Source organism: Schistocerca americana, chromosome 1 (assembly GCF_021461395.2).
Source record: "Schistocerca americana isolate TAMUIC-IGC-003095 chromosome 1, iqSchAmer2.1, whole genome shotgun sequence".
NCBI classification, from domain to species: domain Eukaryota; kingdom Metazoa; phylum Arthropoda; class Insecta; order Orthoptera; family Acrididae; genus Schistocerca; species Schistocerca americana.
The window spans coordinates 441604148-441617567 of NC_060119.1; the positions used below are offsets into that span (position 1 = coordinate 441604148).

Consider the following 13420-nt stretch of genomic DNA (forward strand, 5'->3'; position numbering starts at 1 on the left):
GTGTTTCATAAGCTAGTGTGCTGCGCACTACGCTATATGAGCAGGTCACCTTAAATGTACGCTATATGAGCAGGTCACCTTAAATGCTGGATGACAAGCATTTAATTTGGATACAGTGTACATATGTACAAGTTTATAAGAGAATAATAACCTCCAGAAGGGTATCCTGTAAACAGTTAGCAGTCATCTCTATGAGAGAAGTTGTTTTTTAATGTGTAATTATGGTATCAGTTGCAAATGCATGTCTCTAAGGTCTCATGCAGTTAGACGCCACTGAGACTATTCACTACCACCAAAAATTTGCATATATTTCAATAGTTCATTGTAAAAAATTAAGTCCACTGTCATTGTTGTGTTCCAAACTATTATCTTTATTTTTCTGCTCCATGTGTTCTTTCCACCCACACACCACAACCCTCAGAAAAAACTCTTAGATCTTCATGTACTTTCCAATTTTTACTGGCATCTGCAGCAAACTTTCACTCCCACCTCTTATCTTACAATTTTCAACATGTAGCACCTGCATTGTTATATCATCATTTTGAAAATAGTAGTAACACTGACAACACTGTGTTGACTAATTCTTGTGTCTTTACCATTGAAAGTGCCTCTCTTCAGTGAATTCGGAAATGATTCCTCATGATAACAGCAGTTGTATAGTATTTTCAGTGTCCAAAATACCGCAAAAATAATTTCCAGAGTAAAGTCCAATGTCCATCAACATGTCCATAAATGCAAGGCCCTCTCTGACAAAATTTTAATGAAGCTATTGAAGATTCAAGTCACAAAAGTTACAGAGTTAAATAACTCCCTTGGTAGTAACACTTCTTTGTAAGAAAATATTTCCTATGTCCTAAATAAGCGGGAAAACTTTTTTTAAAACGTGATCTGACTCTTGCAGTCCAGCATGCACTTCCTCAAAAATTTCAGTTAACAACTGAGCTTTCATAAACAGTTATATAAGTACATACAAACAAGGCAATTGGCCCATTAAGGTAAGGTATGAGGAGGTTCTTTGCAGAATTGGTGAGGAAAAGAATATGTGTGAAACACTGACAAAGAGAAGCAACAGGATGACAGAATAACATCCATGGTACCAGAGAGAGCTGCAGATTGTAAAAACTGCAAAGGAAGACATAGACTGGAATACATCCAGCAAATAATTGAGGACATACATTATATACACTACTCAGAAATGAAAAGGTTGGCACAGGAGAGGAATTCATGGCGGGCCACAACAAACAGTTCAGAAGACCAATGACCCAAAAAACGGTATAACTAAATTACATAAACAAAGTTAAAGTTCTTACCACAGTTCCATCTGGGTGCATGTACGTTCCTTGGTAGACTGCACCAAATTCCCCTTCACCAAGAACTTCACCCAGTTTTAAAGATTCTCTGGGTATTAGCTCTGAAAAAATAACAACAGAGCCTTCTTATAAAAGTACACCACCTAATAAATAGCTTCACTTTTTGGAGGACAATTTGTTTACAGGGTGTCTCTCCTAAGAATAGTCAGGCACATTAACTCTGGTGTTTCAACAGATATTTGCAATTCTGTATTTGAAATGTGTAGCTCAAGTCTACCCAAACATATACTGCTTATCATATCCTTTATTAACACCCAGCATCGATAAAAACCACTGGTTTTACATGTTTATTTCATTGATTAGTTTAGTGCTGTTTTTGTTTTATCAATACATATTAACAGGAACTTTTAAACACAACGAATGACCATTAAGTCCAACTATGACTTGTATGCCACCATGGCTCGTGCTGACTGCTCCCACCATACAGTAGCACTGCTCATCTGCTGCTGGAGTATGGTAAAGCATCGTGTTTTAATGTTCCTGTTAATACATGTCAATAAGCAAACAGACACTTTCCATCAACACTGGGCATTGTACCAAAATGCGATGAGGAGTATTTATTTATTTATTTATTTATGCTGACTCTGGCTGCAAAAGCAAAATTGCAACTATCTGCCTTAACACCAGAGAAAATGCCCCTGATGACTCTTTGAAGGGACACTCTGCATAAACATTTCAAAATACACAAGAGTATTCAGCACCACAATTGCAACTTTGTGAGATTTGAAACAAACTGTGGAAAGTAAAAAATTCCACAGATCCTCCCTCAATGAACTTTATGCTTCTGGCACCAGTAAACTCATATCTGCCTTCGTCCATCATTCAAAGTACATCACCCATAAATTGTACTCATTCTAAACATAATACAATACTTGCATTGGGAACCAACTGTTGAAATAAAGGGAAGCATTCATTTGTTTGACATAGTATAAAAGTAACTGAAATAAATGAATAATTAGTTGAGGACCACCAAGACAAATACAGAAACTGACTTTCAAGATGGCATTTGTCACTTGATTATTAGTTTAGCCTCCTGCGAGTCAAAACAGCTGAAATCTCTATTTCTTTCTTTGTCTGGTGAACTATTTTTCAGTTCACTGGCGAAGTTAAAACAGTCTATTTCACAAAACTAAATATATATTTGTGGTTACTTGTAAGAGCCAAAGTTTTACATATGCAACCACAAAAAGACACTGTTACTGATGAACTATGCTGGACTAAAAAGTCAAGTTTTATGACGAAACACCTTCCTTCCTTCCTTCCTTCTTCATTCCATTTTGTTTTTGTCTGTTGTATTGTTTTTCAGCTTCACTGAATTATTTTTACACAGTCTATTCCACACAATTAGTTTACATATTTGTTATTACTTGTGAATGGCAACTTTGTAAATACATTATCAAAGAACGAAACTGTTATTTACCAACATGCTGGACTTATTTACCTAAAGAGTAAAAGCTTTAACTGTAATGAAGTTACCAACAATGGGTGGCATCAATATAAGACATATTGACATATTTTACAGTACATCTTTTTCAATGAAGGGAATGAATTCCATGTACAAGTCTACTCCTTACTTATGTTTCACTTTGTTAATATGCAGTGCACTTCTCTGCTGTTTCTCTTTCTTTTATTTATCACTACATCTGATGATGATAATTAAATCCCTAAGCACTCTAGATGTAAAAAGAAAGGTATGTTATATGTCAAATTGTGCAGGCTTTTGGTGTTCAGGCAATACTGGACATCCCCTTAGACACATTAAATTGCCTATAAAAACTTGCAATTTCCTTTTGAAACATCAGGTGCCCCCCCCCCCCCCCCCCCCAGCGCCCTTTTTGGACACTTGTATTGCACAACATCTGATGAAGCCCAATTTGGAAAGATAATGTGTAAGAATGTGTCTGCAAATTATAAAATGTACCTCTGCATGAATGTAATAGTGTATCAGTGTGTTCCTGTGCCACACAACCACGTCAGTTGTGGGTGACTGAATAGTTGTAACATGCACACCAGGTATCATAACATAGGACTCAGCCATGGGAACTAGCATTTTAGAACAAATACATGTGTATTTATCTTCAACCTAAACTTCAAAAGTTGCTGCAACATGTGCACTTAAATGTGGCAGGTATTTTGAATTATGGCTCAGTAAGATACTGGTTGAAGTAGCGCCTAATTACCTTGTTTCCGAAATTGCCAACTTCATGAAGCTATTATCCAGTAAGCATTACTGAATGATTTGTTTACTCGCAGTATGCAGCTCAATATTTTCTGTTCTTATTTTGAAATGAGTGAAGATTCTAAACCTCATTCATCACAGAGTCCGATTACAGCTCACGACACCAGGAGGGATCAGCGATCGTTAGGACCATGTGTCAATTCTGCTTCCACATAAACACAGAAGGCAGGTGTAGGATGGCTCCCCTGTGAGACGGAAGCGGGGCTTATTTCCCTGCACCACTCCTCTCCATTCTGGCAGTCATAGTTCTATTTTGTTTACAGAGGAAGCCAGCGGCCATATTATAGTGTCCACACTACAGCGACAGGTAAACAAAACTGGTCTACATATTTTGATCACACCGATAGTCTTCCTCTAACATGCAAAAAGAGGTATTTTCAGTTCTACTATACGTATCTAGTCGTTTCTGTCTTTAGCATGTACAAATGTGGGTCTTATGGCTATGAATGCCCACAGAAGGAGTCTGCAATAGACATGTAAGGGCTTATATGTTACAAATTCAAAACCAATATTTTGCAGTTTTGTATTATTGAACTGAGAAGGAAAGAGAAAATAATGTCAAGGAACACTTTAAATAAGAAAAGTCTCTGTTCACTGCTGGGAAAATGCTACTATTTCTATGTTGAAAGCTTTAATAGAGCTAAAAGATAAAAACAAGCAGAGACCATTTAGAGGAGGAGGGGGGAGGGGTGAAATTTCTGCAAAAGCAAACATTCCAGTTATGAACTATCATAGTGGAGAATAAAAACTATTTATTTTCTTTTATTATTATTTTATCATCAAACACTTTTTTTTTTACAATTAGTTTAAAAGCTCTAAGACTTCGTCTTCAGACATGTAACGAGGCAACTTATTACTTTTGTATGTGGAATTACCCCCCCCCCCCCCCCCCTCTTATTCATGCTAATTTTGACAAAAATAGATGCTAATTTTGTCAGAAATAGAGTCTACATTTTCAGACCCTTACGTGATTACATAACCACACAGTTATCCAAAGGTGTGGGTTCACATGCCAACTGGCATTCAATGTGATTTTAATCTTTGATACAACTTTGTTTATATAAATTGCTTATCTCACTAACCCCTCCCCCCCCCCCCCCACCCCACCCCTCCCATGAACCATGGACCTTGTCGTTGGTCAGGAGGCTTGCGTGCCTCAGTGATACAGATAGCTGTGCTGTAAGTGCAACCAAAATGAAGGAGTATCTGTTGAGATGCCAGACAAATGTGTGTTTCCTGAAGAGAGGCAGCAGCCTTTTCAGTAGTTGCAGGGGCAACAGTCTGGATGATTGACTAATCTGGCCTTGTAACACCAACCAAAACAGCCTTGCTGTGCTGGTACTGCGAACAGCTAAAAGCAAGGGGAAACTACAGCCATAATTTTTCCCGAGGACATGCAGCTTTACTGTGTGGTTAAATGATGATGGCATCCTCTTGGGTAAAATATTCCGGAGGTAAAATAGTCAGACCATGCGATCTCCGGGCGAGGACTACTCAGGAGGACATCATTATCAGGAGAAAGAAAACTGGCATTCTACGCGGAGCTTGGAATGTCAGATACCTTAATCGGGCAGGTAGGATAGAAAATTTAAGTTAGATATAGTGGGAATTAGTGAAGTTCAGTGGCAGGAGGAACAAGACTTCTGGTCAGGTGAATACAGGGTTATAAATACAAAATCAAATAGGGGTAATGCAGGAGTAGGCTTAATAATGATAAAAAAATAGGAGTGCAGGTAAGCTACTACAAACAGCTTAGTGAACACATTATTGTGGCCAAGATAGATACGAAGCACACACCTACCACAGTAGTACAAGTTTATATGCCAACTAGCTCTGCAGATGACAAAGAGACTGATGAAATGTATGACGAGATAAAAGAAACTATCCAGATAGTGAAGGAACATGAAAATTTAATACTCATGGGTGACTGGAATTCAATAGTAGGAAAAGGAAGAGAAGGAAATGTTGTAAGTGAATATGGAAAGGGGCTAAGAAATGAAAGAGGAAGCCGCCTGGTAGAATTTTGCACAGAGCATAACTTATACTTGGTTTAAAAATCACGAAAGAAGGTTGTATACATGGGAGAGGCCTGGAGACACTTGTTTCAGATAGAGTATATAATGGTAAGACAGAGAGTTCGGAACCAGGTTTTAAATTGTACAACATTTCCAAGGGCAGATGTGGACTGTGACCACAATCTATTGGTTATGAACTGTAGATTGAAACTGAAGAAACTGCAAAAAGGTGGGAATTTAAGGAGGGACCTGGATAAACTGACAAAACCAGAGGTTGCACAGAGTTTTAGGGAGACCATAAGGGAACAATTCACAGGAATGGGGGAAAGAAATACAGTAGAAGAAGAATGGGTAGCTTTGAGGGATGAAATAGTGAAGGCAACAGAGGATCAAGTAGGTAAAAAGATGAGGGCTAGTAGAAGTCCTTCGGTAACGGAAGATATATTGACTTTAATTGATGAAAGGAGAAAATATAAAAATGCAGTAAATGAAGCAAGCAAAAGGGAATACAAACGTCTCAAAAATGAGATCAACACGAAGTGCAAAGAGAATAAGCAGGGATGGCTAGAGGTCAAATGTTAAGGATGTAGAGGCGTATATCACTAGGGGTAAGATAGATACTGCCTACAGGAAAATTAAAGAGACCTTTGGAGAAAAGAGAACCAATTGTATGAATATCAAGAGCTCAGATGGAAACCCAATTCTAAGCAAAGAACGAAAAGCACAAAGCTGGAAGGAGTATATAGAGGGCCTACACAAGGCCAACGTACGTGAGGGGAATACTATGGAAATGGAAGAGGATGTAGATCAAGATCAAATGGGAGATAAGGTACTGCGTGAAGAGTTTGACAGAGCACTGAAAGACCTAAGTCGAAAAAAGGCCCCGGGAGTAGACAACATTCCATTAGAACTACTGACAGCCTTGGGAGAGCCAGCCCTGACAAAACTCTACCATCTGGTGAGCAAGATGTATGACACAGGCGAAATACCCTCAGACTTCAACAATAATTCCAATCCCAATGAAAGCAGGTGTTGACAGACGTGAAAATTACCGAACTATCAGTTTAATAAGTCACGGCTGCAAAATACTAACGAGAATTTCTTACAGACGAATGGAAAAACTGGAGAAGCCAACCTCGGGGAAGATCAGTTTGGATTCCGTGGAAATGTTGGAACACGTGAGGCAATACTGACCCTACGACTTATCTTAGAGGATAGATTAAGGAAAGGTAAACCTACTTTTCAAGCATTTGTAGACTTGGAGAAAGCTTTTGACAATGTTGGACTGGAATACTGTCTTTCAAATTCTGAATGTTGCAGGGGTAAAATACAGGGAGCGGAAGGCTATTTACAATTTGTACAGAAACCAGATGGCAGTTATAAGAGTCGAGGGGCATGAAAGAGAAGCAGTGGTTGGGAAGGGAGTAAGACAGGGTTGTAGCCTCTCCCCGATGTTATTCAATCTGTATATTGAGCAAGCAGTAAAGGAAACAAAAGAAAAATTCGGAGTAGGTATTAAAATCTATGGAGAAGAAATAAAAACTTTGAGGTTCACCGATGACATTGTAATTCTATTAGAGACAGCAAAGGACATGGAAGAGCAGCTGAACGGAATAGACAGTGTCTTGAAAGGAGGATATAAGATGAACATCAACAAAAGCAAACCGAGGATAATGGAATGTAGTCGAATTCCGTTGGGTGATGCTGAGAGAATTAGTTTAGGAAATGAGACACTGAAAATAGTAAATGAGTTTTGCTATTTGTGGAGCAAAAAACTGATGACGGTCGAAGTAGATAGGATATAAAATGTAGACTGGCAATGGAAATGAAAGCGTTTCTGAAGAAGAGAAATTTCTTAACATCAAGTATAGATTTAAGTGTCAGGAAGTTGTTTCTGAAAGTACTTGTATGGAGTGTAGCCATGTATGCAAGTGAAATATGGACGATAAATAGTTTGGACAAGAAGAGAATAGAAGCTTTAGAAATGTGGTGCTACAGAAGAATGCTGAAGATTAGATAGGTAGATCACATAACTAATGAGGAGATATTGAATGGAATTGGGGAGAACAGAAATTTGTGGCACGACATGACTAGAAGAAGGGATCGGTTGGTAGGACATGTTCTGAGGCATCAAGGTATCACCAATTAAGTATTGGAGGGCAGCATGGAGGGTAAAAATCATAGAGGGAGACCAAGAGATGAATACAGCAAGCAGATTCAGAAGAATGTAGGTTGCAGTAGGTACTGGGAGATGAAGAAGCTTGCACAGGATACAGTGGCGTGGAGAGCTGCATCAAACCAGTCTCTGGACTGAAGTCAACAACACAACAACAACAACAACAACAACAAATCTCCCTCAACTGGCTTGGTGAGCTAGGTAGGAAGGCTATTACATCCACCTCAAATATAGCCATGCCTGGTAAAGCACTAATGCATCTAATCAATCTGCCAGTTGATATGTCATGTTTCCTCTTAGCTTTCTGCCACCTCAAAATTGCACATCACCACTTAGCTAGTTCTGTTGCCCCATCTACTTTTCCCAAATAAAGCAAGTAAATACAGAAGCACTAGCACATATACTGATGTGAAAGTCACTAAAAATGTGCATGAGATTTTCTCACTGCTGTGATTTCTTATGCATCTTAATATGTTTTCTACAGCTTGCTCACAGTTGGTAATAAATAAAAATCCACTATACATACAAGAGGATATTCAAATTGAACTTAAAAGCAGGAAATGATGAGAAATTTGCAACATGAAGTATTTCCACATCTTCAGACTTATTTGGCTATAAAAGAATAGATGTTATAAATTCAAGCTGTCATTTATTTAAGTAATAGAACAAACTCATGTCCTGTGTGTATTAAGTAAAGAAATTAAGCATCAGAAAAAAAATAATCATCTCTAATCCTGCAAGTAACGTACATCTTTTTGAAGAGCAATCATGCAATAAATTTGAGGAATTACCTGTTTATAATCCCACACAAATGTAAAATACTGGTTAATATTCCAAATTAAGTATACTGACACTATTATGGAAAGGACAGACTGCTACATACCATACAGCAGAGATGTGAAGTCACAGATGGGCACAACAAAAAAATTACTAAACATATAAGCTTTTGGTTAGAAGGCCTTCTTCTGATAACACACACACACACACACACACACACACACACACACACATTCATTCAAATGCAAAATGTTAGAAGTAGTCATAATCAAGGTGCTTAAAAATGTTATTAGGAAGACAAAGAGTATGTGGTACAATAAAATAGCTAACTGAAAGGATAAAACTAAAACCATATGGTCAGTTGTGAAGGAAATGACTGGTCAGCAGCACAAGGTCGACGATATAAAGTCAGTTCGTAGCAAAAATATTTCTGTTACTGATAAATCAAATAAAAATTTAGTTTCTACAGGGAATCATATAACTTTCTTGGCAAATCCCTTTCTGAGATTGATGTCTGAAATACTCTTCTGCGATACAGACAAGGGGGAAATTGAGTCAATAATTAAATCACTGAATACTAAGAACTCTCATGGATATGATGGAGTGCCTAGAAGAATATTAAAGTACTGTGGTGCACATGTTAGCCCCGTATTTAGCCATATTTGTCATTTTTCCGTTAGGAATGGTCAGTTTCCTGAACGATTAAAAGTACTCAGTAGTAAAGCTGCTTTATAAAAAGGGAGACAGGGATAATGTAGACAATTGTAGACCTATTTCTATGCCATGAGTGTTTGCTCAAGTTATTGAAAAGGCTGTGTATGTAAGGATAATTAATCATTTTTTATCACACGATTTGCTATCAAATGTAGAGTTCAGCTTTAGAAGTTGTTTAAGAACTGAAAATGCTATATTCTCCTTTCTCTCTGAGGTACTGGATACATTAAACAAAAGGTTTCAAACACTAGGCATATTTTTTGATTTAATTAAGGTGTTTGATTGTGTTGATCACAAAATATTGTTCCAGAAGTTGGACCATTACGGAATATGGGGAGTAGCTCACAATTGGTTCACCTCTTACTTTAGCAACACACAGCAAAAGGTCATTATTCACAATATTGAGAATGGCTGTGATGTGGGTTCTGAGTGGGATACAGACAAGTTTGGGGGGGGGGGGGGGCAGAGATCAGAGCTGGGGCCACTCCTGTTAATTATTTATATCAATGATATGCCCTCTAGTATTACGGGTAACTCTAAAATATTTCTGTTTGCTGATGACACTAGCTTGGCAATAAAGGATGTTGTGTGCAACATTGGCCCGCTTTCAAACAGAGCAGTTCATGACCTCAGTTTATGGCTTGTAGAAAATAAACTAACGTTAAATCACAGTAAGACTCAGTTTTTACAGTTTCTAACACACAATTCAAAACAAAACCCGACATTTTAATTTTGTAGAATGGGAATATGATTAGTGAAATTGAACAGTTCAAATTTCTAGGTGTTCAGATAGATAGTAAACGGTCGTGGAAAGCCCACGTTCAGGATCTTGTTCAAAGACTTCATGCAGCCATTTTTACTATTTGAGCGGTATCTGAAGTGAGTGATCGTTTGACACAAAAATTAGTCTACTTTGCTTATGTTCATTAGCTTATGTAGTATGGTATTGTTTTTGGGGTAACTCTTCCCATGCTAAAAGGATATTTTTGGCTCAGAAACAGGTGATTCGGGCAATAAGTGGTGCAAGTTCATGAACCTCTTGTAGACAATTGTTCATGAGTCTGTGTATTTTGACACTGGCCTCTCAATATATATCTTCCTTACTGTCATTTCTTGTTAACAATATCAGATTATTTCCAATAACAAGCAGCTTTCACTCAGTTAATACCCAGAAGAAATCAAACCTGCATTTGGATCAGACTTCCTTAACTCTTGTGCAGAAAGGTGTGCAGTATACTGCTGCATCCATTTTCAACAAGCTTGATTGTGTTGATCACAAAATATTGTTCCAGAAGTTGGACCATTACGGAATATGGGGAGTAGCTCACAATTGGTTCACCTCTTACTTTAGCAACACACAGCAAAAGGTCATTATTCACAATATTGAGAATGGCTGTGATGTGGGTTCTGAGTGGGATACAGACAAGTTTGGGGGGGGGGGGGGGGGGCAGAGATCAGAGCTGGGGCCACTCCTGTTAATTATTTATATCAATGATATGCCCTCTAGTATTACGGGTAACTCTAAAATATTTCTGTTTGCTGATGACACTAGCTTGGCAATAAAGGATGTTGTGTGCAACATTGGCCCGCTTTCAAACAGAGCAGTTCATGACCTCAGTTTATGGCTTGTAGAAAATAAACTAACGTTAAATCACAGTAAGACTCAGTTTTTACAGTTTCTAACACACAATTCAAAACAAAACCCGACATTTTAATTTTGTAGAATGGGAATATGATTAGTGAAATTGAACAGTTCAAATTTCTAGGTGTTCAGATAGATAGTAAACGGTCGTGGAAAGCCCACGTTCAGGATCTTGTTCAAAGACTTCATGCAGCCATTTTTACTATTTGAGCGGTATCTGAAGTGAGTGATCGTTTGACACAAAAATTAGTCTACTTTGCTTATGTTCATTAGCTTATGTAGTATGGTATTGTTTTTGGGGTAACTCTTCCCATGCTAAAAGGATATTTTTGGCTCAGAAACAGGTGATTCGGGCAATAAGTGGTGCAAGTTCATGAACCTCTTGTAGACAATTGTTCATGAGTCTGTGTATTTTGACACTGGCCTCTCAATATATATCTTCCTTACTGTCATTTCTTGTTAACAATATCAGATTATTTCCAATAACAAGCAGCTTTCACTCAGTTAATACCCAGAAGAAATCAAACCTGCATTTGGATCAGACTTCCTTAACTCTTGTGCAGAAAGGTGTGCAGTATACTGCTGCATCCATTTTCAACAAGCTACTGTTCGAATTCAAAAGTTTTAGCAGTAATCCACGCGCATTCAAATTGAAACTGAAGAGTTTCCTTGTGGGTCCCTCGTTCTATTCTGTCGAGGAGTTCCTTGAAAAATTAAGCTGATTCTTGTTGTATTGTTGATTGTGTTTACTTAAACTTATGGATTGACTTTTCTTGGGTTCATAAACATTTTATGTTTATTGGTTCTTTTATGTTGTAATTTCATGTACTGACATGTTCCATGACCTTGGGGGTTTGCCCCTCAATTTGGTCCTATGGAACTTGACATGTACCATTAAAAATAAAATAAAAACACAGCCCACACACACAATCTGGGTGATTGTGTATGGAGGAGGCTCAGGTCAGGAGAAGGAGGGAGAACAGGGTATGGGTGGAGGATAGTGAAGTGCTGTTTGTGGGAACTTACAGGGATGAGGTAGAGAGTGGGTAAGGTAGCTACATGCAGTCGGGAGGTAAGATGGAGAGCAGGGAACATGTGGAAAAGGAGCGAAGTAAAAAGACTGTGGGTGCTAGAGTGGGAACAGGCAAAGGGACAGGTGTGTGAAGGACAAAGGGTAACGAAGGCTGAGGCCAGGGCAATTACAGTAACGTAGGATGTATTGCAGGGAGAGTTCCCATCTGCAGTTCAGAAAAGCTGGTGCTTGTAGGAAGGATCCAGATGGCACAGGCTGTGAATTGTAATTATTCCATCCCAGATTTTACGTTGTTAAATTATGTACATTCATTGGACTGAACCACTGCAATAAGTTACTTATGGAAAATTACTTACCTTGCTGCCGCGGCTCGGGACCTTTCATTGATCTTAAGTGTAACAAATCAAGACAATGGTTTGTTTCAATTGAAGGAGACTGTATGTCATTGCAACTGGGCAGCACAGAATTGAGAGAGCCGCGCCTACTGTTTACAGGTGATGCTGCAGCACTTGACACTGGTGATACTTTGTGACTCCTATTTGGAGACCTCTTCAACAGTTTCCGGCATGGCATAGTGGCAGACTGAAATGTGAAGTAAATGATTTTTCACAAATAACAGTTATGAAACAGCGTTGTTCTACAGAAAGCAATAAAAGTTTCTTACAAATGTGACTAACCCCATTCAGTGCCAAAAAATTTGCTGGCATTTCAGGTACTGGCGGTTTTGGTTTTGGAGGAACAGGAATCTGCAGTGTTGTAGGTAGACCATCTGACATAGTGCTGTAGTGCTCTATTACATGTTCCAGAGAGTCCAAATATGGGCCATCATCAATGAAACAATAAGATCCCTGAATGAAAAATAATGTATTTTACATTAATTAAATCAAAGATATAAAATCACCAATAAAATTGATAATTTCTTCATGTTAAACAAACCTTTATCTGAATCTGAAAGTGATATGGATGTCCAGCATGAACTGTAGTCAGAACGTACATTCCACCATTACGATCACTGTATCGTACCAGGAAAGTGCCATCCTTGTTACCATACTCTTTCAAAAGAGCAATTGCTTCACTTCGATCTAATGTGCCATGGTACCACTCTTTCTTTTGTGTCTTAGGCAAAGGACACTTATAGTTCACTGTACATGAAGAAAATAAAATCACTACACGGTAGGAAATTAAAAGTGATTTCAAGCCAGAAATTGCACAAGAAACTAACATACTTACACAATATCTTTGCACATTCAATATGATTGTTCCTTCTAGCTAGATCAGCAGGAGTGTCATTTGCTAAGGTTCTCGGTCTGAGAGGTGCATTAAGGGAAAGCAAGACTTGAACCACTTCCTTGTGACCACGGCTTGCTGCTTCATGGAGAGGAACCCAGCCTACATTCATCAGTCAGAATTAGCAGAATGAAGCAGAATAAAAATTTTAAAATTTAATTACATAA

General features: G+C 38.2%; 1 protein-coding gene across 5 annotated transcripts in view; it reads right to left on the minus strand.

Annotated features, from left to right (window-relative positions):
* The window catches only part of LOC124602854 (tyrosine-protein kinase Shark), a 151003-nt gene that overhangs the window by 70100 nt on the left and 67483 nt on the right, over positions 1-13420 (minus strand). For all 5 annotated transcript variants that reach the window (XM_047136351.1, XM_047136353.1, XM_047136350.1 and 2 more), the window contains exons 7-11: positions 13197-13355; positions 12903-13108; positions 12644-12814; positions 12323-12548; positions 1311-1411 (exon numbers count right to left, since the gene is read on the minus strand). In XM_047136351.1, coding sequence (XP_046992307.1) covers positions 1311-1411; positions 12323-12548; positions 12644-12814; positions 12903-13108; positions 13197-13355 — 863 coding nt within the window. The remainder of the gene's footprint in view (positions 1-1310; positions 1412-12322; positions 12549-12643; positions 12815-12902; positions 13109-13196; positions 13356-13420) is intronic.